Source organism: Notothenia rossii (assembly GCF_949606895.1).
Source record: "Notothenia rossii genome assembly, chromosome: 6".
Lineage (NCBI taxonomy): Eukaryota > Metazoa > Chordata > Actinopteri > Perciformes > Nototheniidae > Notothenia > Notothenia rossii.
Window position 1 is genome coordinate 71473512 of NC_136909.1, and position 22171 is coordinate 71495682.

Genomic DNA, 22171 nt, shown 5'->3' on the forward strand with positions numbered 1-22171 from the left:
GGCAGTTTTTGTAGTTCTTCATTTCACCCCTCAGGTACCCTATACAATATTTTTCCTTCCCTAGGAGAGCTTCAGTTGTTTACACACGATAATGACTTTACTTGGCTAATGAATATTTAGTTAGGGCTAATTAAATAATCAATCAGGCAGGCTGTAGCGCACTCCCCCAACCCCCCCAACCCCCCCCCCCCCTCCACCTCCTGCCCAAAGGACCCTCTGCAGGCGGAGGCTCGCGGGCACGCCTTCAGCTCAGCCCTCTCTCAGCGTCTGATCACATTACCTAAGCAACATGTCTCGTCCTGAGCGCGCGTACACCGGCTCAGCTGTCACATCCCCCAGAGAGAGACACTTCTCAGCTCTGATAAGAAACTCCAAAATGCTGTTACGAGTTGCCGTCCCAGGGCGTACCAGCTTTTCAACTTAATGGTGAGCATGCACCCTACCGGCACACACGATGTAACCTCACATTAGCTGTCAGTCAGCAGAGACGTGCTTGTACGGAGAACCACGCCGCGGCAGATGGTCCATGTGAGCACCCTACTGGTCAGATTACCGGCCATACAGTAGTGGTAAATCCGGGCCTTGCAGAATGGGGGCAGAGAGACGCTTCGGCTCAGTTTAATGCTAAGCTCTTGTTTAGTACAAACCCCTTGGCTGCAGGCCTGCTTCAGCTTTAAAATGTGTGAGATGCAGCAGTGCTGGCAAGCCTCTGTTTATCTTCACCCTCACTATAAAAGACAGGCCACAGCAGGTGGACTCTTTTAAAATGGCTAGTACAGATTTACCTGTTTAGACCATTTCTGAACCTGGTATGATGTAACCTGTAGTTTAACTGACTATCTTGTACTGTTCAGTAACACAGAAGCTCAAACATAGGATCAAAAAAACACATACATAACTTAAGTGGTGGATATAAAGGCCTCAGTGAGTGACAGAATACAACGGCCTCCTCATATACTGCCAGAAGTGATCAACAATCAAACTCTGCATATTTGTATCACACAATATATGATGCCATTACTGCACCACATTAAAACATGCCCTCATTTTTCACAAGAAAAACATGTAACTTCTTTATTTAGGTTTTTCTATTTGGGGATTTGTATTAGGATAGAACGTAGAACTGAAATCTTATCAATCCAGCAGTATAAATAAAGTGGAAATGGTAAATCACCAACAGTTCTCCAAATATCCACAAAGATACCCTATCCACAGTGTTTTTATTTGTATTTTAAAAGTTTTAACATTTGTAACACAGTAACTGTAGTCATCTTAGCTTGGTGACTAAACCTTACACCAAATACGATTAAAATCTGAAAACATGTTACTGTATTTTTATTATCATGTGGCTTTATTCTCACCTAGTAAACATACTGATATTCTCAGGTGTTGGCTTGTGTTGAGCTGCGGTTCATATTAGAGAAAAATAAGTGCAAAGTCTTAACAAAAGAGGTCTGATTATGTTCTGTGTGAGTACACTAGAGCTTTCCAAGAGAAGGGGTGGGGGTTTGGTGTTGTGTTTTCCTTGATTGAAGTGAGAGGAACTTCTGTAACTCAAACAACAACACCTGTTTACACCCAGGAACAGCTTGCTCAGTGTTAGTGAACATAAAGAAACATTAAATGAAACTTTTTAATTCAGACATTGTCCTATTCACTAGAGTGAGAAAATCCTAATGCTAATCTAGCAGTGGCTAATGATTAAGGGACGATGCTGCGCCGTAGACCTGCAGTATTCCTTTCATGCAGGGCTCTGTGTGGCTGAAATAGGTTATACCACAATTCCCCCAAGCACTGCACAAGTGTTACAAACAAACAAAGACGCACAACCTTGCTTTATTGAGGTTCTCCTCCAGGGCACCAAATAAACAGGAAACACTGCAGTCTATACTACAGGGGGGGCTGGTGACTGATGAAGGTATAGCCCCAAACAAAAATGAGCAATTCATAGAGGTGAAGTCACGCTGGTGAATCTGTGCTGCTGCTGGCTCTGGCCTAATTTAACCCACGGTTATAACCTCTTTGAGGTATTACAGTGTATGAAACATCCCACAGTTGCAGTTTTAAATGCTCCTTGGGGTTATATAAAAGAGAAATAACAAATAACTGTATATTTCTGGAGGTAAAGGTGCCAATGTTAACCGTAACTTGTTTTAGTAACCATTCTGAGATGATATAATTCTCTTTTGGCCACAACACAGTAAATTAGAAGCTGCTCACAAATGATACGGATATTTTTGTGCCGAATTTGGTTATTCCATTGGCTTCAATTACTGAGCATTTAGAGTGAGAAAATTGATGTGGGGTTGGTTTTCAGGGTTGCAGGGCAGGGGTGCTCATCAGTGCTCTAACTGATTAGTGTTGATGCAGATAGCTACCCAGAGAGCACCAGTGATCAGTGTGTGGCCAGCAGCCTGCTGCAGTTTGGGTTGACAGTCCTCCAGTGGCTCCGCACTCACATCAATAGCTCAGTTCTGTTCCGTGGCGTCCCGCTGGGGATTGAACATGGAAAACTAAACCAATTTTTAGAGGTTTTGAAGCTTAGCTGCAGGATATCAGAGTAACTGTATTATGTTTCACAGGACCAAGTAGTGATAATGTTTCTGGTCCCACATCAATCTTGGAACTGAAGTAGTTTTTAAATGTGTTCAGAAACTTGTCTTTATTCCCAAAACACTTAATGATGATTGTAGTTAACCTCATTCTTCCGTAACCTACTCGGAAATGTGACAGCATCTACCAATCCATCACCGCAGTCAGTGTTGTCAGAAATAGGCTTCTTAACGGTGAATGGACAGAGGAATGAGTTCTGTGCCAGTTGATTTAAAGCCTGTTTTTACTTTGAGATGTTTTCAGGCGTATAACTTACTTTCCAAAGGATGGTTTTATTTGTCACAATGAAGGGACATGGCTTTTAGAATGAATTGGCATGCTGGTGAGAAATGATTCTCCTTCTCTGCCAATTTATTGGTGAGATTAAAATAAAAAAAAGACCATGGACTTCGTAATGGCCATCATAAAGTCTGTTTGTCTTATACCTCATATAGTGATAGCACGAGGGATATATGCTTTCACTTTCTGATTTAATCATTTCATGAACTTGATGGAGGTGAAGAGATTTGTAAAGGGCCATTTATTGTTGATGTTCTTGAGGAATAGTATACAAAACAGAAATGCAGTATATTTCTTCAGTGTAGAAAGCTTACAAATTGGGTTAAAGTTATTCTATTTAATTTGACGTGCACCAATATAATCTTTCGAGAAGTCATCCCCTATCCTTGAGCAGGCAAACGATACACTAACTACGTTCAGTGACTGCAGCTGTCAGGATCTCAAAAGTTCTGAATCAAGGAAATTATCATGAGAGATTACCATGCACAAGGAGGCTTTATCTCAACAGTGTTTTCCTCAATTTACACCTGGGTCTCCTTATACCTACGTCAGTGCCATTATACTGTAACTAGCAATTGTGCTTCACTCACTAGCTAACATCCTCATTACCATCTCTACATTGGCTTAATGAGTCAAACTTTTTCTACTTGTGTTCTAAAATCTAAAGTCATTTTTCTCATTAGATGGTAAGTTACTTAATGTTTTGAGATCTGGCCTAGTGTATCATTAATCTGTATTCTGTATGCATTGTTATGTGAAATAGCCTATTATTCTGCAAGCAGTTCTTTTTTTCTTCTAATTATCCTTTTATCTGCTGATCCTTTTCATAATTAAAAGATGAATTGTCATAGTGTAGTGAGAAATAGCGCACCCAACTACCAATTAACAGAAATGCAATAACCAATGTCAAATCTGTACATTTCATGGTTATGGAAAATGATTTTCTATACCAAGGAAAAAAAACAAAGGACATATTTGCTTTTATTATAAAATAATATTATCTATCATATCAGTCTGACTGTTTGTCTGACTGCCTTTTGTTTTTGTTTGTTTGTTTTTATTCCTGTTTTTCTTTGTAAAGCGACCTTGGGTCCCATGAAAGGCGCTATATAAATCTAAGCTATTATTATTATTATTATTATTATAAGCTGCTTAAAGCTAATGTTATGAAGTTGAACAGGTCACAATGGCCTGAATAATATATATATTATCTTGCTGTGAAAACTTCACCTTCAAACAACTAAACAACTATTTCAATCAAGTTTTGACGGATAAACAACAGTTTACAAGATGACATTTAACCACATCTTTAACATGATGTTATAGTTTGCCTTCACTCAATATTAATAGTCAGCCACATCATTTTTTAGCCAGGTTTGATGAAAAAACGAGCATGTATTCACATTTTAGACACTGATCCAATTTACCAAACTGAAACAATGATTCACTTCCTGTTCATCGCCTAATTGATGAATGGAGCAAATATTATAGTAGTACAGCCCATATTTTGTAGTATGACATGCAGGCATAGCAGTTTGATGTGATCATTTGTCATGTCCTTTTGGTGTAATCTGTCAAACTAGGATTTACACAGCTCCCTTGATCCATTGCCCTCTGCACCATGCGTGATTGGCATCCTAAAATGTAGGTGAAAACTGAGCTATAATAAAAGCAGTAGGTTGTGTGAGACAATTAGTTGACCCCCCCCCCCCACAAATAAGACCTTGCTTCTGACCCCGCGGCCCTTATTACTTGAACCACTCGAGCGAGGGGCCCGCAGTTTAATCCTAACAGATCAATAAGGCATCTTAATATCCCAGAAAATCTTTTGGCCTGTTTATCTGAGGAGAGGCCAAGAGTATAGATTGCTGTAATGGTATGAATTAGTATTGAATAAGATTCAGATTAAATGAATTTGAACTGCGGCACAATTAAGAAGGATGAATGTGCTTTTAGGGTCCAAATTGCATTCATCATGCAAACTGTGTGGAGCCAAAACAGCCTCTAGGTATATCATTTAGGATTGTACTGAAACTAATTGTATTAAAGGTGGTGAAAATCAATATGGGGATCAAATGTATTGACTAGAATTGAAACCACTAAGCTTTGCATGTGTGAGGCTTTACTGCAAATCTGTGGAAATGTAGGTCTAGAAAAAATGGCAGTATTTCCTCCACATGTTTCATCCTTGGCTACAGTGTTTCTTCTTGCATCCATCCATAACTCATGCTGCTTGTTGACGTTGCCAGTTAGCTGTCACATGCGTGGTGATATAAGATGGTCTTTTTATCCCAGCTGTCTCTCTGCTCCAGTTTTGGATTACAGATCTCGGTGAGACAGGATCTCCTTCATGGTGACCAAGGTCTTATATGGTTAATAGAAAAGGTCATATTCCATCATAGCGTTATTGAATTGTGGTAACTACTACCAGTACCACTGCCTCCTGTCTAGATGCATTGCTGGTGATGGTGTCATTCAACATTACTGCCACAAAATGCTACCATTAGCTGCAGAATTGTCAGGTAGTCATTTTGTTTAATAAGATGTTATTCTTATTCAATTATTTAATAGTTTTAGTAATATATTTTTTGACAAATGTATGGTGTTCTAGTCACATTTCTGATTGATTTTGATCCTGTGAGATATTTATCATTTGTTTAGTTATAACTTGTCTTTATTGCTTGGACATTGAGTTAGATACTGGTTTGGATCTAAAGGAGGGTTTCTGGGTTAAACCTGTATACTTTGGGGCAGCGCATCAAACTGTTGATGAAAATGTTGGGTTGCTTATTTACACGTCAAGCGATATGGAGAAACATTGGCATTCATTTGGAGTTGTGTTTCTCTTTTATTAGCATTCTAACATCAGCAAAGTGTGGTGAACATAGAGCAGAACTTAAATTAATGCTAGGCAGCTAATACCGATAGATATGTGCATGTTAAATAGGGAGGTTTTGTGTTGTCTGAAATAACTATAATATGTGTATCCTGAGTGGCAGGAGTTGCTTTATTTTTATGTATTGAAGTCAGAGTTTAGGAACACATAATTCCACCCTGGTTGTGGGGTTGATTATGTTCTTTTGAGTTGCTATTTATTTCGTATTATGGACACATTTCAGAATAAATAGATTAGTCTAATTGCCTTTATTTTGTTTTAATGCAGTGGCATGGAGCTGTTTTCTTTTCACTAATATCTAATATATCTCCAGAGCTGATGGAAGGTATTCTTTGGTTGGTAAACTCTAACATAAAATAATATGAGAGACCGTTCTGTGAAATGTGGAACATTAACTTAGTTTCAGCTATATTGAATGGATATTTTTCTCTGGTTTCAAAATGAGGTTAAATACAACTTATATTTTTAAATCTACTCACGAAAGTTTAAAAAAACATATTAAGGTGCTTTGTATATAATCATGTTTTCTCTCTCATATTCACCAGTACTGTATTGACTATATTTGGATCACATTATTTCAAAAACTGAATAGGTGAAAGAATAAAGAAATGCAGCAGGATGATCAACCAGCCTGGCGGATTTTTCCCTTTTGATGTACAGAGTCTGAGCCACTCTTCATGTACAGTGTTACGTTGCTCTTCCCTGATTGACTTTACTGTAAAAGTAAACAAGCAAGCAAGTGAGTCATTCCACATACTGTAAAACCATACACCATACACCAAAGCAAATTCCTTGTATGTGTAAACGTACCTGGCAATGAACTTGATTCTGAAAATACTCATTTTACTCATTGTTAATAACGTTAATGTTAATATGTGTTTTAAAGCAGTTTGAAATCAAAGTAAGGTTAAAAAAAATTAAAATGATGATGAACAACTAACTTGTGCAATGTATTCCTCCACTGCTCCTAATAATTAATTGAATATATTAGTTACATACATAAACCAAACACACATTTTCTCCTCTTAATTTGAATTTGAATTATGTTTTTCCTCAGAAATCAGGTGTGAGCTTTCCCATTTGTTCAGTGCAACATAATAGTCAATTTCTCTTCTTGTGTAAACGAGGTCGTCTGGGTGCCGACACTTCTTAATGACAATACTTGCATCTCATTGACTTCATCACTCCCCCTTTTATTGATATTGGTGTTCCATATTCATCATTTTCTTACTTATCACCATGCAGTTATTCATATCAGCCCTTGTGAGCTGATCAAGGAGCAGAGTTTCTGTCTTGCAGGGAGCCTTCTCTACTTTGTTGTATTATCTTGTGTACACGGATGAAAAGGGCCTGAGGGAGAAAGACAATGCTGTCTGCTTAAAATCATCTCTCTGCGTGACACTGAGGTATCAGGCACCGGCAGCGAAGAGAGAATATTTTATCTGACATTGTCAGTCTCTGTAGAAACCTCAAGGAGGCTGAGGCCGCTGTGACACACTTGGTGGTCAGCAGCACTGCATATGATTATGACAGCTCTGCTACACTTGCTGAAGTCAAAAGTCGAATTGAAAGGAGTGAAATCTTTATGTGTTACAATAAAAAAAAAAGTTTATGAGGGTGGTTTTGCTTTCATCAAGTTTCAAGTTGTGGAAAATAACAGAATATTAGAGAAAACATGATGTATGAACTTCCTTTTCATTAATCGCAATCTTTGTTTTCCTCAGGTTATTACCATCATGTGCAATTATTGTACAACATCTCATGGAGTGCCATACATTACATCTACCTCATCCATTCTCCAGATGACAGGAGAATTCAGAGTCCCAGGTTGAATTGCATTAAATAGAAAGACTTTCAAACATGGGTCCATCGTTGCTTCACTTGATAGCCGTCTTTGTGGCCGTCCACGTGATCCAATGCCAAGCGGTTTGCAACAGACAAGCTTCACTTGAATGGCACCCTAAACAACACGCAATCCAAGTCAATTGGACCCTCGTAGGAAACATCTGTAGGAGCGTTACTGAGTGTTGGAATTCTCCGGGGGGAGAGGAGTCAACTACCCCTGTCAGCTTCCCACAGATCTGCCCACTTCAGCTGCAACATGGAGACAAACTGCTGATGTCTGCTGATGAAACACTGAAGTCATACGGCTTCACACTCCTCAATGTGTCAAAGGATGAATTTGAGAGCTGCTCAACGAATAGACAAATAAAAGACCAGTTTATTTTCTCCCACACTATAAATGGAACGAAGCAAGTTGAGGCCAAGTGGCTGGTCCCGGGTCATCATTACTTCATCGCTCTGCATGAGGGGGAAACGCAGCTGTGCAAGCTTGGCCTACGACTCAACGTGTCTGTTAAAACGCAACTTTGTCAGGGTTCTCCTCTGCTTCGGCTTTGTTCGGGGAGCGGTGTTTGTCAAACAGGCCTCTGGGATGGTGCGTACCGCTGTCGATGCCAGCACCACTACTCTGGGAGTTTTTGTGAAAAGTCTGATGCCTGTTTGGAGAACCCGTGTGAAAACAAAGGAGTCTGTTTGAGCAATGGATCCACAGATCCAAACCACAGAACATATAAATGTCTGTGTCCTCCGCATTTTACAGGTAAGGACAACACCAACTGATAATACCTCTTGAGCTCTTTTAACTTCTTTGAATTAAATAAAAAAACAGCTTTTAATTCACTTCTCCCTCGTTATTTTTACATATATTTTGCTATGAAGTTGCTTGAAATCATATATTATTTTAGAGTTACCCTACGTCATTTTTAAATGTTGTATAATCTGGTTGATGCATTTGACAGTTAGATGTGTCTAACATAAATTATATAGAGAAAAGCTTACTTTGTAACACAAGCAGCAGTGTTTCCCCTACCATTGTCTTGGAGGGGCGCTGCGCCCTGCCAACGGAGCCCCACGCCACATTCAGCATGACCCCAAACACAACGCAAACAGAATTAATATTAAAACAGCTTGCATTCCAAATGGCAACTTTCTTAGTCTCTTTGCTGCCAACATACTCTCTCTGCAGCAATATCATCTATAGCTCTCATTTAATTTTTTTGTTTTTCAATCAGATTTTCTAATAAATAGCATCAGCTATAGCTTATTTACATCCCCATGAACTTCATGACCCAGGCATATCTTTATATACATCTCTATATGTCTATACCTATGTGTGTTCTTGTGTTGTCGTAACTAACTTGCCATTTGTTTTAGGGGTGAACTGCTCCGAAGTCATTGGAAAAGAAAGCTGTGACACAATTTGTGAAAATGGGACATGCGTTCAAGGATCGCCTGCATCCTTTAAATGCATCTGTGACACAGGATCCTCTGGTAAGCAGCTCTTATTCAGTTGCTTGAATGTGACCATGAAGCCATAAATTGAATGCAATGATACAGCTTTGATCCCTTACATGTGAATAATATAGCTTATCAGTTTTTCAATGTATCTGAATCTCAGTTCTATAGTCACTACCTTGTCAAATGCGTCAAAGGGGCAACCATCTTTAGAAAATGTTGAAGCAGAAAAAGTCATTTATCTTTTTAAAAGATCAGCATTTCCTCATGGGCTCTGAACCTGATCCCACCTGATGTTATATTTGTCATCATAATATATGAAGCGGCCACTTCAAATCAAATACCTCATATTACGACCAGTGGCATGCAGTTGTAAAAAAGCCAGTGCTAAACTGAGCGTGTCGCAGTTGGTAAAACAAAAGGTTTACAGCAATCAATTAAAATGTAATTTATTGTACTTTGTTTCTGCTGAGACTATTAAATCCCAACTTTTATGCTGGTCAAATTCTTGAAGCCTGCTAGGAAGAAGTTTGCACGGGCTAAAACAGAAACAGCTTAAATGAAGCAAAAACATGTTATATCATTATATTTAAACCGCTCTCGCAGCAGATCAATGTATGGTAGTGTTCTACATTAGATTTAAAGTCTTTCTTATTTCTACTTAACTCTCTGTGTATCGTACTCGTGAAGTAAGTTACTGCCAAGTCAAGTCTAGTGTATGCTAATGCCTCTCCCTTTAAACAATTTATAAAAGGCAAATTGTCACGTTTCTTTTTTTATTAGCAGCCACGTTATGTTCCTTGCTGTGTTACTTAGATAAGTTGCTGGGGGCTCTTGTGTGAGCAGCATTGCGTGGCACTTGTGTTCTGGTGAGATTGTTTATTACATTACTACTTCACACAGTATTTAGGTAATGGGCCTCATTTGCTCTAGTAACAAACACTTAGGTTAATCGGTTTAAGACACAAGTGGGTTACAAGACCTCTGTGCTTTTCCGGTTGCCCTGGAACTCACTGTCTTGTGTTAAAAAAAGCTTGCATTGAACTTTCTGTGGTTAAACCTCCAGGTGGCTGTTCACATTGATTCATTGCTTTGCCACTTCAAGTCCAGCTCATGCTTCCTGCTTATTATTTGTGGAGAAGAGGTTTCAAGGTTACTTCCTGTGATGCTAGTACAGGAAGTTTCAAACTGTACAGTCCAGGTGGTCCAGTCCTTTTAAACTATTTCATAAAACAACTCGGAAAGTATTTTAGATTTATAATGGCAAGATTCTGAATGTTTGAAAGGGGGCAATTATGCTTTACCTTCATACTATTTATGTAGTGAATACCAAATTTAAGGCTGAGTTGAACGCATGATGCTTGAATCAGAAGGTCGTACATTTATTTTTAAAAATTGTCTATTTTTATTAAATATCAAAGTAACATCTAAGTAGGTTACATTTAATGTCATAAAAACTTTGAAAGTAGTTTTCCATCCTTTATGTTTTACTCAAAATCCACATAGCTCCCTTAGAATATTACATCCCTTCAAACTTTGAACTGTATTCTTCATTGACTTTAAAAAGTACATGACTGAAAATGATCTAGCTGTAGCACCAGTTAAATAAAAAACACAAACATGTATTTTGTTATAAATAACTGATGTAAGATGACATTTTGTGAAAAACAAACCAAACAGGTGGCAAAGTAAAAGGTTCCGCCCTTGTCTGTTTTTAAATTTCACATGACTCACATCAGAAACAGATTGGTAAGTTGCATACACCCTGTGCCTTTACAGCTTTCATCTAATTTGCTTTAATTGCTGCTACTCTCTCAAGTAAGCAGACTCCTCAGGGTGCTTTGGCATCGTCATGGTGTCCTGCTGTCCTGCTGTCCCATCAGCTTCTTGGGAGTTCTGTGGAGCTTGTGCTGCATCCACCTCCCTGCTGTAGTTGCCTCATTAATCACCTGGAAGTTAGTGGCTGCTCTAGCGCTGGCTGCCCTCACAGGCCAAAGTCTATGCGCACAGAATAATGAGCGGAACTCATGGGACGTTTCAAATGAGATTTTCTTTTGATTTGACTCTCCTTTGCAATGTCTCTAGGGTGTTTGTTGCAAGGTATTACCATCATTATGGGGCCATTTCCATTTGATATAAGGTGTTAATTGTTTTTTTAATCTTGTGGGTAGCGATATCATATTTTTAAAGTTTAATTTGGACTATATTATGGTTATTACCCTTGTTAAACTATTTAATTAGATACTGACACAATGTTGTTTTCTTTATGCATATTAGATTGCTACAGTCCATAATCACTGCCATAATGTGTTGGAGATGAACAATTCGTTTTGCCAGCACAAATACAAATGATACAAAATCTATTAGACCATACATTACCATGCAAAACGTGCATCTCTGTTGGGTGCTGCAACCATTATCTCTGTCATGTTATGTTTGTTAGTTGAAAGTGTTCCTTAACATTCTATGCTAGTATGTATTTTAGTAACTTTGAGTATTGTGGTTATGAAAACTGCATTTCTGGGGGAAAATAAGTTGAAGAAAAAGCTAACTCTGAAGTTGTACAGAGTAAGATTGATGCCCACAGAGGATGCTATGAGGAGCCTCTGGGACATGAGCACTTGTATCAGCAGGGGGATTAAAGAAAAATATGCAAAGAAAGAGTCACTGGGAAGATAAATGTGCAGGCACCTGTGAGGAACACAAAAATGAAAACCCTCACCAGGGAATAACAACAAATCTTATTCACCTTGAACCTGCAGGGAATTCAGACTAACTTTATCCTTTGCATACAATGTCACTGCGGCTTTACCCCGACACCGGTTCTTCTGCTGCTGGTGAAAGTGTTGCGGTCTTGCAGTTTTTGGAAAACTACTGGCTACTGCTTGGTTCAGAATGACTTTATCTTGGAAGACGCTTTTGAAGCAAGCTGCAGCTCTGTCTGCTTAGTTTACAGTTCAGTGGAAATCCGCCATGAAAGTCATTTATACATCGTTATCATGACTTCCTTTTTATTAATGTACTTGCTGTTAATGATTATAGAATAATATTGTGGTTAAAGCAGCAATGATATTTGCAGCATTTTTGTCATTCTTAACTTGTAGGCAATTTAATAAATCAACAATATTGTATGCTGCATACTGAAAGCACAACATATATTTAATAATATTTATAGTAATACAGCAAAAATGTATAATGGAATATAACAACCCATTAAGGGAGAACCAAGTCTTCTGCACATAAAGAGACATGAAACAGTATGATGCAATTTGTTGACTATTACCTTGTGCTCATACAGGCAATTTCATTTTTAGTAACTCTTAAGCATAATATTACATTCAATTAGGTCAAGCAATGACTGAGAACAACATAAAACACAGTACAAGTTTTAACAAGTTCTTAATGCAGTACCATTATTTTTCCCTTCCAGCAATTCCAGCGGTATAATAATAATAATAATAATAATAATAATAATAATAATAATAATAATAATAATAATAATAATAAAGGAGGAAGCAATGGTGAGCCGTCAGGGCCCTCTAGGCCTAAAATATTCTACAACATAATATTTAAAAACATTAAAATTTATATTTTTATATTTTTTTTTAAAATATTGTTTTGTTATATTTTTCATTAGTTTTACCAAAATAACTTCATTTAATTGTATTTAAAATAACATTTCCAAAGAAATAAATCTTTCGAATCTGCCTATTCAGCTTCTGTTTGAATGTGAAGGGTTAAATGAAAGAAGCTCCTCTCTGCGAGTTACTGTGAAGACAGGAGCTGATTGGTGGCCCAGCTATGAATTAACAGGGGGCCCGCACAATTGACCAATCATATCATCCCTATAAATGGGTGGGTTTTATTATCGCGGACTTTATGACAAGTTCCGCCCGCTGTGAAGCTTTTCTTGTTTCCATAGTAACAACAACTTCCTGTCAACAGTGTAAAGTCGCCTTCAAAATAAAAGCATGTCCATACAAAATAGGAAGCCAAGCCAAATCAGGAGGGCCTAGGTATAAAAGTCACGGCTCACCACTGGGAGGAAGGGATAATAATAGAGGTTGGATCGCTTTGATAACATTTTCTGTCCCTTGATTTTCATACATTTCTGGCCTGGTTGAGTTTTCACAGTTAACGTTACTCCCGCTGCTACCAGGGGATATCTAATGTAAGCTATATTGTTGAGTTACCTTTAAGCAAAATGCTCTCTCTGTCTTTGTCTCTCACAGTGAAAGCTTACTGTGAAAGGAACATCATGACCATTAGGCATATAGAATTGTAAAGTGAACCTGAGGCTTAAATTAAACCAATTTAAACGCTGATGGTGTCATTATACTACCATCATTACATCGTGCAATCGACATTAACGTCATAATGATAAGTTAAAGCAATACGTTTTCTATTCCAAAAAGACTATTTTAACATGATCAAATAAAATATAATGCATATTTAAAATAATTGTGTATATTGGCAAGATCATGGGGTGACTGAACCACACATCACTTTATAACCTTGCGAGTTGTTTTGACAGTATTTACAGCGAACTGCCATTCATGATCAAGTACTCGTTTATAGATCAATGTTACAGTAGACCTGACTTCCCGTGAGCTGCAGACCAACCAAAATATCCTGTGATGTGCAAGCACAAACTTTAATTCACATGCTCACAGCATGAAACACAACAACCTGAGATAGAGTAAGTACTGTGAAGTAACTAAAAGTAACACAAATAAATGTAGTGAAGTAAAAATACCAGGTTAATCTTAAAGAAAGCCCTCAGGATTATAAAAGACCCCCAGCCACAAACTGTTTGTGCTTTCTGCTGCCGTCTGGCAGGCGTTAACGCAGCATCCGGACTAAAACCACCAGACTCAGGGACAGTTTCATCCCACAGGCCATAAGACTATTAAACACCTGAACGTTGAAGCAACATCCATAACATTCATCTGGCTGCTACTTAGAAATTATTTATCTAATATGTCATATTCCAATCACTTGTATATAGACTCTTATTGCACCATTTCACTATTTCCCTATTTTACTATTTTTCTTTTTGTATTTACTTGCACTATTTTTTCTGGGTGGACACGTTCGAGTCCTGTTTTGGACAGTGTGCCGTCGATGGGTTTCATTCCATTTCAAAGAGCTGTTTGACGCTCGGCGTAAACTTTGCGGACTGCCACTCCAACATCCAATCACAGAGCGTGAGGACTAATCACGGGGTTTGTCAAGCAAAGCGCATGGTGTAGTCCTAAACGATAGCTGAAGATTATGGGTAGTGTAGTTTCTTCTGCCATCCTAAACTCCGAAAAAATACTTGTTTCTCCGAGTCGAAGGGGAAAAATACAAAAGTATTGTACACAATTTAAACCAATCAATGTTGTGGAATTAACAAGGATAATCTGGTGTTTTTTAGTTGATGAGTAGTGCAGATATCACTGTAAAATCATTCGACAGTAAGGAGAATACTTACTTCCGGGTGTATCATTTTCCGTTATCCAATGGGAATGGACGCTCACATTGCCTTTAACTGCCGCTGAAATGGACCGATGCTTTGCAATCAGTTGAAAGCTCTTTGCGTCCGTTTATGAAGCTGAAGGAGACTCGGTGCATCACAACTGCACGCCAAAGGACCCTGACCAAGCGTCGCTACTGGACGATCAGGGAGTGAGAATGTGTTACGAAAACCATGCATTTTTAAGTGATCCCAACATTGTTTTGTTAGCTTTTAAGAACTTTTGCCATCCTATTCACTAGATATTTTGTGTCCTGAGGTTAAAATGAATGACTTTTCTCTAATAATGACTCTTGCACAACCATAACAATGTACAGGATCTAAAGAACTGTAGTTATCCTAGTTAGTGTTTTTCATATTTTCTGTATTTTCCCATGTGCTGGATACCTACTGTTGGCTGGTATTGTTTATTTTCCAGTTGGTGTGGCTTAAGTAGGATGTTATCGGAATGCTCAATTAGGCTCTATAGTAGATAATCAATCAGAGGCCACCATATAATTCTGAAGCCAACAATGCTATTTACACTCGGTATTGCTTTTACGTTGGTTATTAGTAGCCACATTCCTCCGTCCTGTGTAATTATTGATAAAACACGTCATTCATCCCTTCCTTTGAGGATTATGAGTCATGCCAGGAAACTTGAAATGCTTTGAAGCCATTTAAAAACTGCTCCATGTTCCTTCCCATGTTACAGCTTCGTCCACCAGGCTGTTAGGAGGCTGAACTCCCTCCCCACCTCCAACCTCTCCCATCTCTCCCCTCTCTCCCATTCTCCCCTCTATCTCACCTCTCCACCCTGCCCCCACTGGACCGGGACTTTAACACCCCCCATTCACACAGACTGCTATGGAACTATTTTGCACTCTCATTTGCACTATGTACATCACCTTTTTTATATATACGTATATCCTGCTTACTTGAAGTAAAGGGTTATTTTGTGTTTTTTTGTAATTATTGAGTTTTCTTGTATTTTAATGTGTTATTTCATACCTCGGGACTGTGGGAAACAGTATTTTGATCTTTCTGTGTGGACAAACATATTTGGAGATTGACAATACAGTTGACTTTGACTTTGATGTTAACCACTTGGTTTAAACGTAGAATGTGGAAACATCGATAGGGCCACACCAGGTGACAGGCTTTGACACAATGTAGTATCTTAATGTAAATACAGTTACCACAATCTGAATACAAATGCTGTCATTTTGTATCTTCCTTGCAGGCCCACCTTGTGAGAAGAGGAAAGGCCCCTGTGATCCAAATCCATGCAGAAATGGCGGTGTTTGTGAGCCCACCCCTGAAGGATTTGTTTGTCGTTGTCCTGAACATTTTGGGGGCGTCAACTGTGAATCCAGAGTGTTCTACGATTGCATGTTACACGCATGTCAGGAGGAACAACTCTGCACTGCAGGGGAGCGTGTGAGGATTTTAATTTCCCCCTATTGGTTTTATCTCGGTGGGAGATGAACTAGAAATGACATATGAAAATGAATATAGTGTCTTGAAACAAGATCAAATAGCCTCATTTTGAAGGCTGCAACAGCAATTAATATTTCCTCCTGAAGATGAGCTCAGGGAATGAGAGCTTGCTTCCTCTAGCATTTTGATTGAATGACCCAGCGCATGTTTAAGTGCCAGTTTGAAATGCCTCTCGTCAAAAGCTTTTTGCAATTAGATGCCTGCTGCAATTTTCATCTTTCACTAGCAATGCCATTGCGGTCATACATTTTGCAAAGGCAGTGGAGTTTCTAATGTTCTCAAGGATACACCAGAGAAAATACAGTAATGATTTAATTGTCTTCCCCTGACCTTTGTTTTGTTCATTTCTGTTTGTCAAGTGCACTGCATATTTTCACAGCACATTTGCAGTACTAGAGTAGAGCAGTCTAAAAGGGACATTTATCAAAATAATGGATGATATTTCTGCAGCCCGACTTACATATTTTTCTTGAATCTTAATATGAAGTTACAATCTCTTTACCTTTGAATTACGAAACCATTAGCATATACATGTTATTTACTTGCCTACTTAGATGCAGTTAAAAATAATTGAAGAGATCAGTAACAAATAATAATGTGAGTTAATCAAGGTAAGATACTCTACCCACAAATAATTGCTTTATTGATAATGTTCTTGCAGTTAGGGATCTTATGTCATGTTTGTGTAATCACTCAGTTTTCCGAGCTGTCAGAAGACTTGGTGTGTTTCTCTCTCTGTGTGCAGGCCTCTGATTGTGTCTGTGCCGATGGTTCTGTGGTCCCAGCCTGCAGGAGGCTTCAGAACCTGTGCAGCCCCTCACCATGTCTCAACAACGCCACCTGTGTGTCCAGGGGGAATGAGCATTTCTGCAGGTAAAACATAACATAGATTGAGTGGAGGTCACTTTCATTGGCCCAATTCCAATCCACCCCCTACATCCTACCCCTACACATTTCCCCGCTGTTTGCACGTTCGCGTGGAGGGTCCGCCACATTAAGTGCTGTTCCAAACCAATGAGTGTGGAGGGGGAGTGGGTTATCAAGCCCTCAAACAGCAAGTCTGCATCGGAGCTGACTTCACCTGCTGCCCTACCTGACCGGACTCAATGCTTTTTTGTGCGCGTCAGGAAACAAGCTGTGTACAAACAGTTCCAGCAAACATTCACTGATAAATTGCAATGTTAACAACCTTATGATAACCTCATATTTGTTTTACTTAGGATCATACCTGTGAACACAATTAAAGATGTTTGGAGTTTTATTTTATTTATTCATTTTATTTTTTGTCTAAGAGACGCTGATTTGGAACTGTTACATACAGTTACGGCATTTCCTGTTTCTGCCGGAGAGAGGGGAGTTTGTTCCAAAGCTTGCCGCTGTATTTGCACCCTTCATCTGATAGGAGGGAGCCTCGTTGAGCTGCGAGTGTCACTCCGCCACGGAGTGGGAGTGGGTAGGGTGTGATTTGGAATTGGGCCTATTGTTACCTTTCCGGATGCCTGGAAGATCATGTGAATATTTCCCTCTGAATGGACACAAATTGGTCCTTTTTCTCCATTTCTACACTGAATTGTGATTATAATTGCATTGTAATTAAGAGCTTTAGGGCTATAACAAACCTTTCTGGCAGACCTTAAGCCTCAATGTTGGCTTATTGTTAATGCATCTGATGTGAAGACCACAACATACAATGAATTGATCTCACTCACAGTATTGTCTGCAGAGCCGGTGTAGCTTATTTCTCCATTTCATTTTCCTCTAACATTAATAAAAAAGACTTCAGAACCACACTCATACGCTGGATGCTTTGTTAACCTTAACATAACGGCTGTTATCTTTTATCAATCCTACATACACCTTTTTGGAGCCTAATACCGACTTGCACACCAAATATGTATAAAGTATAATGACATCTTCACCTTTAAATAAAAAACTAACAGTGGTCCACATTTCCTTAAAGACAAGTTAGACATGTTTTTGGTTATTTAATTTAACTATTGTTTTGAGGTTTCTGCATTTTATGTCTTTTAAATCCAGACATTATACTGTAAAAGATCACAGACTAATTTGTTTTATATTGTCACACAAATTGTGATGGAGGCTCCAAAATAATACATTTGACAATTGGGTTTTTCTTAATTATAACCACTCTTTATTCTCTTAAATATAATACAAATCAAAGAAACAATGTATTAAAGTTACAAGAATGTAAATCAAGTTATGGGTGCATTTTCTATATAAGACAGTATCAGCAAAATATGAAGGGGGATTTATTCAGCTGTAGCGAAGTATAATCTGTTATTTATAATTTATTTTCGTGTTAATTTGTGTTGATATCCGACTCCACTGTTTTTGGCCATCCAGGTCATACAAAATAAAACAACTATTTGCAGTTAATAAATCACCCACGTTTGTTTCACAAACAGGTCATGTAGAAAACAAAATTATGGCCCAATAAATCTTGTAAAAGAAACACATATGGCTTGTTAGTGTTAAAGGCTTTGGCTGAATTGATCCGATGACACTGACCTCCTCTTAACAGATGTCTGAGTGGGATTTCCGGGAAGAATTGTGAAGAAATAATTGACTACTGCAGGCTGCTCAATATCAACTGCCTGAATGAGGGATTGTGTTTGAGTGTAATTGGCGGGCATCAGGTAAGTAATTCAATGTTACAGTCTAAATGAAATACTCTGTAGGCCGCAAAATATGACTCATGCTGCACCAAAAAACAGTATGAACATGAAGTGAATAAAGATAGAAAGACATAGCGTATATAATGTATAAAGTGATATTCTTTTCTAGATGTATCTATCCTTAAATTAGATGATTTACTGGCAAATGCTAACCGGCAGCTACTATGTTATGATTTGTTTTCTCTTTAATTAAATACAAATATAAACTACAGATTTCACAAGGATAGAAATGGTATATTTATTGCCTCTGAGAAAAACAAAGAGAATAACTTCACTAATAGAAAATATCTCCAGACAGCAGTAATCCAATTCGTACCCATTGATCACTGTGAGTATGTAGACGTATTGCTCCAACAGACAGCTTCTGGTCTAATTTGCCTTTCTATTGCTCAGTCTCCTCCAATGTCTGTGTTCTTTACAACACCTGAGACTGCTCCTAATGCCCCATAGCTCCTAATTATTCCCCATCAGTCTTGTTCCATTAGGCCATTGAGAATGTTCCTCATCTAAAGCACTTTTCAGCACTGCCTATTGGTGCTCCTTAAACCAGGGCCGGACAAAAGCAAAACAATTACTGTATGTTCGCTGCACATAGGCCATTTTTAATTTTTTTTTTTTTTTTTTTGTATATTTCTGAAGTGATTTTACCTTTGGGTATGAAAAACCATTGGGTAGTCCATTAAATGCAGCATACTCATTGATTTGCTCGGTAACAGAGAGGCTCTTTACAGACAGAATAAAACCAGAGTTTGGATCAAATGGATTTAATATTTGTAAATATAGTCTAGAACAGTTCTTTTGGATTTGGATTTCGACTGCTATGCTTTGCATTTGTACTCCAGCAAACCAAATGTAAACATGTCTTAGGGCAAAGTGCAGATTTCTAGCAAAAAAAGGGTCGGTTCACCCAAATACAAATTCAAAAGAGAAACCCTGAACATCAAAGCCACTTAAACCATAACTCCAACAAAAATGTCAGTTTGTCTAAACTGCCCCTGATGTTAACAACCACATCAGATGAACACTGTGCAAAATGTTTTCTTCGTAATTCATGCAGCTCAAGGGGGGAAATAAACTACATTTCTACACTTTTCACCCACCAAACGTCCTTAAAACAGAGTCAACACTGTATTCCTCATGGTCATTGTTTAATTTGAAATCCAGTGTGCTCAGGTAGAAGAAGAAAAAAACAATGGAAAACAAATCTCTGCTCTAACATACCCAAACAAATAGTGTGTTGTTTTCCTGCAGTGTGTTTGTGCCCCAGGATGGATTGGAGAGTTTTGTCAATATGTAGGCGATGCCTGCCTGATAAAACCCAACAGCTGTTTGAATGGAGCCACATGCATCACAGCAAGTCAGCTATCCTCTCCTCCACGATACACCTGCAAGTGCCCCCACGGCTTAACAGGTGAGATAACTTTGCTTTTTTTATCTGGTTTTGTTGCCTCTTTCCATCCGGCGGTCCGTCTGTCTCTTGGGAGTTTATCTCAAAATGTGGATCAATTTGTAAAAACACTTGTGGCAATGTTGGTCTTCAGGCAAGGAAGGACTGATGAATGTTTGGGAAATATCTGACGTGGAACTGGTATAGCTTGACATTAACATGCTGTTGGCAGAGGTTTGAGTTCTGTTTTGACATTTGGTGCTATGTAAACATCATGTTTACTGAATGAAATGTATATTATGCAAATATGTGAGGCAGACATCCAACACAGTTGGTGAAGGCATTCATTTTCGGAATATTTTAAGACTGTAGCTGGAGCCACACGAGGACGATAACGGTCGTATCCGCTACAGTTCTCTATCAGATAGACGGTTCTGCCACACGACGCTGACAGGGAAACGCAGATAACGATAACGGGTCCCAAGGTGGGTAGATCTGCGGACGAAACGCTCTGGTGGGCCAAACGGCTCCGTGTCTACGCCCTATAACGATCATTTCCTGATAACGATGATGCAATGGCCCCAGTGTTTCGAGGCAGGTCCCGGTATCTCGCAGGACAGTGCACCCAGCAGGAGCTTCCAGCTAGATTTGAAAACAAGAGACAGGTGAGGAGGGAGGAGAAAACACAGGGGCACCAGGTGAACACAATCAAGAAAACAGGTAGGAGGGAACAGGTAGGAGGGAACACACACAGACAGGAAACCAAAGACAGATCTAAACAAGATAAAACACAACGCAGACAGATCGTGACACATACGACTCTTAGATTGATCCATCAATTATAAAAGTTTCTTCATTGCCTTTTGTTTGTGTTTTAAAGTGCAAAAGGTTAAAGTTTGAAATATACAGTACACAGAAATCATGTGAATAATCAAAAGTCAATAACTTAGGTTAAACAAATACTGATAATAATGTAATGTATTATTGTTAATAAGATTCAAATAAAAGCATCTAAACAAAGACAGAATAATAAGATTTCAAGCATACATTTGCTTTTAAAGCAAAGACTCTTTATGAGTTCATTTCATTTTCTGATGTCAGTTTTTCTAATATCTTTACAGCTAGCATAAAGCAATCTTGAACTGTCCCCTAGTAAATGTTTGTTACCTTGTAACACAATAGTGATGTCTCACCGGAGAGCATTTTTTTATTGAGACAGGGGGTCACATGGATCACTCAAAGACACCAATTACTCTACATTGCTTGCAGATGGCCCCAGCTGAGCACCGTAGTTAGAAGGGAGGCAGATTTTGGTTTAAACCCCCATGTTAGCAAGCAACTGCTACAAAGCAGCTTATGTGTTGCTGCTGCATTACAAAATGTTGACCTCTGGCCCCCTTTAGGAGGTGGACAAGGAAAAACTTCCCCCACTGAGCAATTAATTTATATTATCAGCAGTAAACACTAGCTGTAAACATTATCTAAACCCAACCAGGGAAGAACCAAAACTAGCAACTACAACCAACTGAATGTGTTTGAAGTGCAAATTAATTGAAACAAATAATTTGCACAAATGTTCATGCCAAAAAGTGTGTGGTTGGCTTGTGATTTTCAAATCACAAGCCAACCACACATTTGAAAGCAAAGCCAATTCTTCAATGAAGGATGTTTTATTTTTGTTTAACCTTGAAGCTTATTTACCAGTCGCCTTGCCTGCTTGACATTTCTAAGGCCTGCTGCTGATTGCATTTAATCCAAGTACTCTGGCAAACTGCTTACTAATTAGCTGCCAGCTCGGAACATTTCCGAAAGTTGACAACTGTTAAAAAAAAAGACAAGGGGAACAAGGGAGGGACATAAAAACAAAAGAGGTTGTTGTTACAGAGTATGAATTTAAGAAGAAAAAGCCTAGCTCTTTTCATTTCGTTTAAAAAGATGCAACAAATTCATTGAAAACAGACAACATCATGTTTGATTTTCACAAGTTCTTTGACACCTCCCATGTG

General features: G+C 38.6%; 1 protein-coding gene across 4 annotated transcripts in view; it reads left to right on the forward strand.

The window, feature by feature from the left end:
* Positions 1-253: 253 nt before the first annotated feature.
* The window catches only part of eys (eyes shut homolog), a 170797-nt gene continuing 148879 nt past the window's right edge, over positions 254-22171 (forward strand). For 3 of the 4 annotated variants that reach the window (XM_079690636.1, XM_079690638.1, XM_079690637.1), the window contains exons 1-7: positions 254-426; positions 7513-8390; positions 9005-9121; positions 15826-16022; positions 16828-16955; positions 18625-18739; positions 20030-20189. In XM_079690636.1, the coding sequence (XP_079546762.1) occupies positions 7649-8390; positions 9005-9121; positions 15826-16022; positions 16828-16955; positions 18625-18739; positions 20030-20189 (1459 nt within the window). In that variant the 5' untranslated portion in view covers positions 254-426; positions 7513-7648. Of the gene's footprint in view, positions 427-7512; positions 8391-9004; positions 9122-15825; positions 16023-16827; positions 16956-18624; positions 18740-20029; positions 20190-22171 lie in introns of those variants that run through there. The other variant, XM_079690639.1, reaches the window with a different exon arrangement.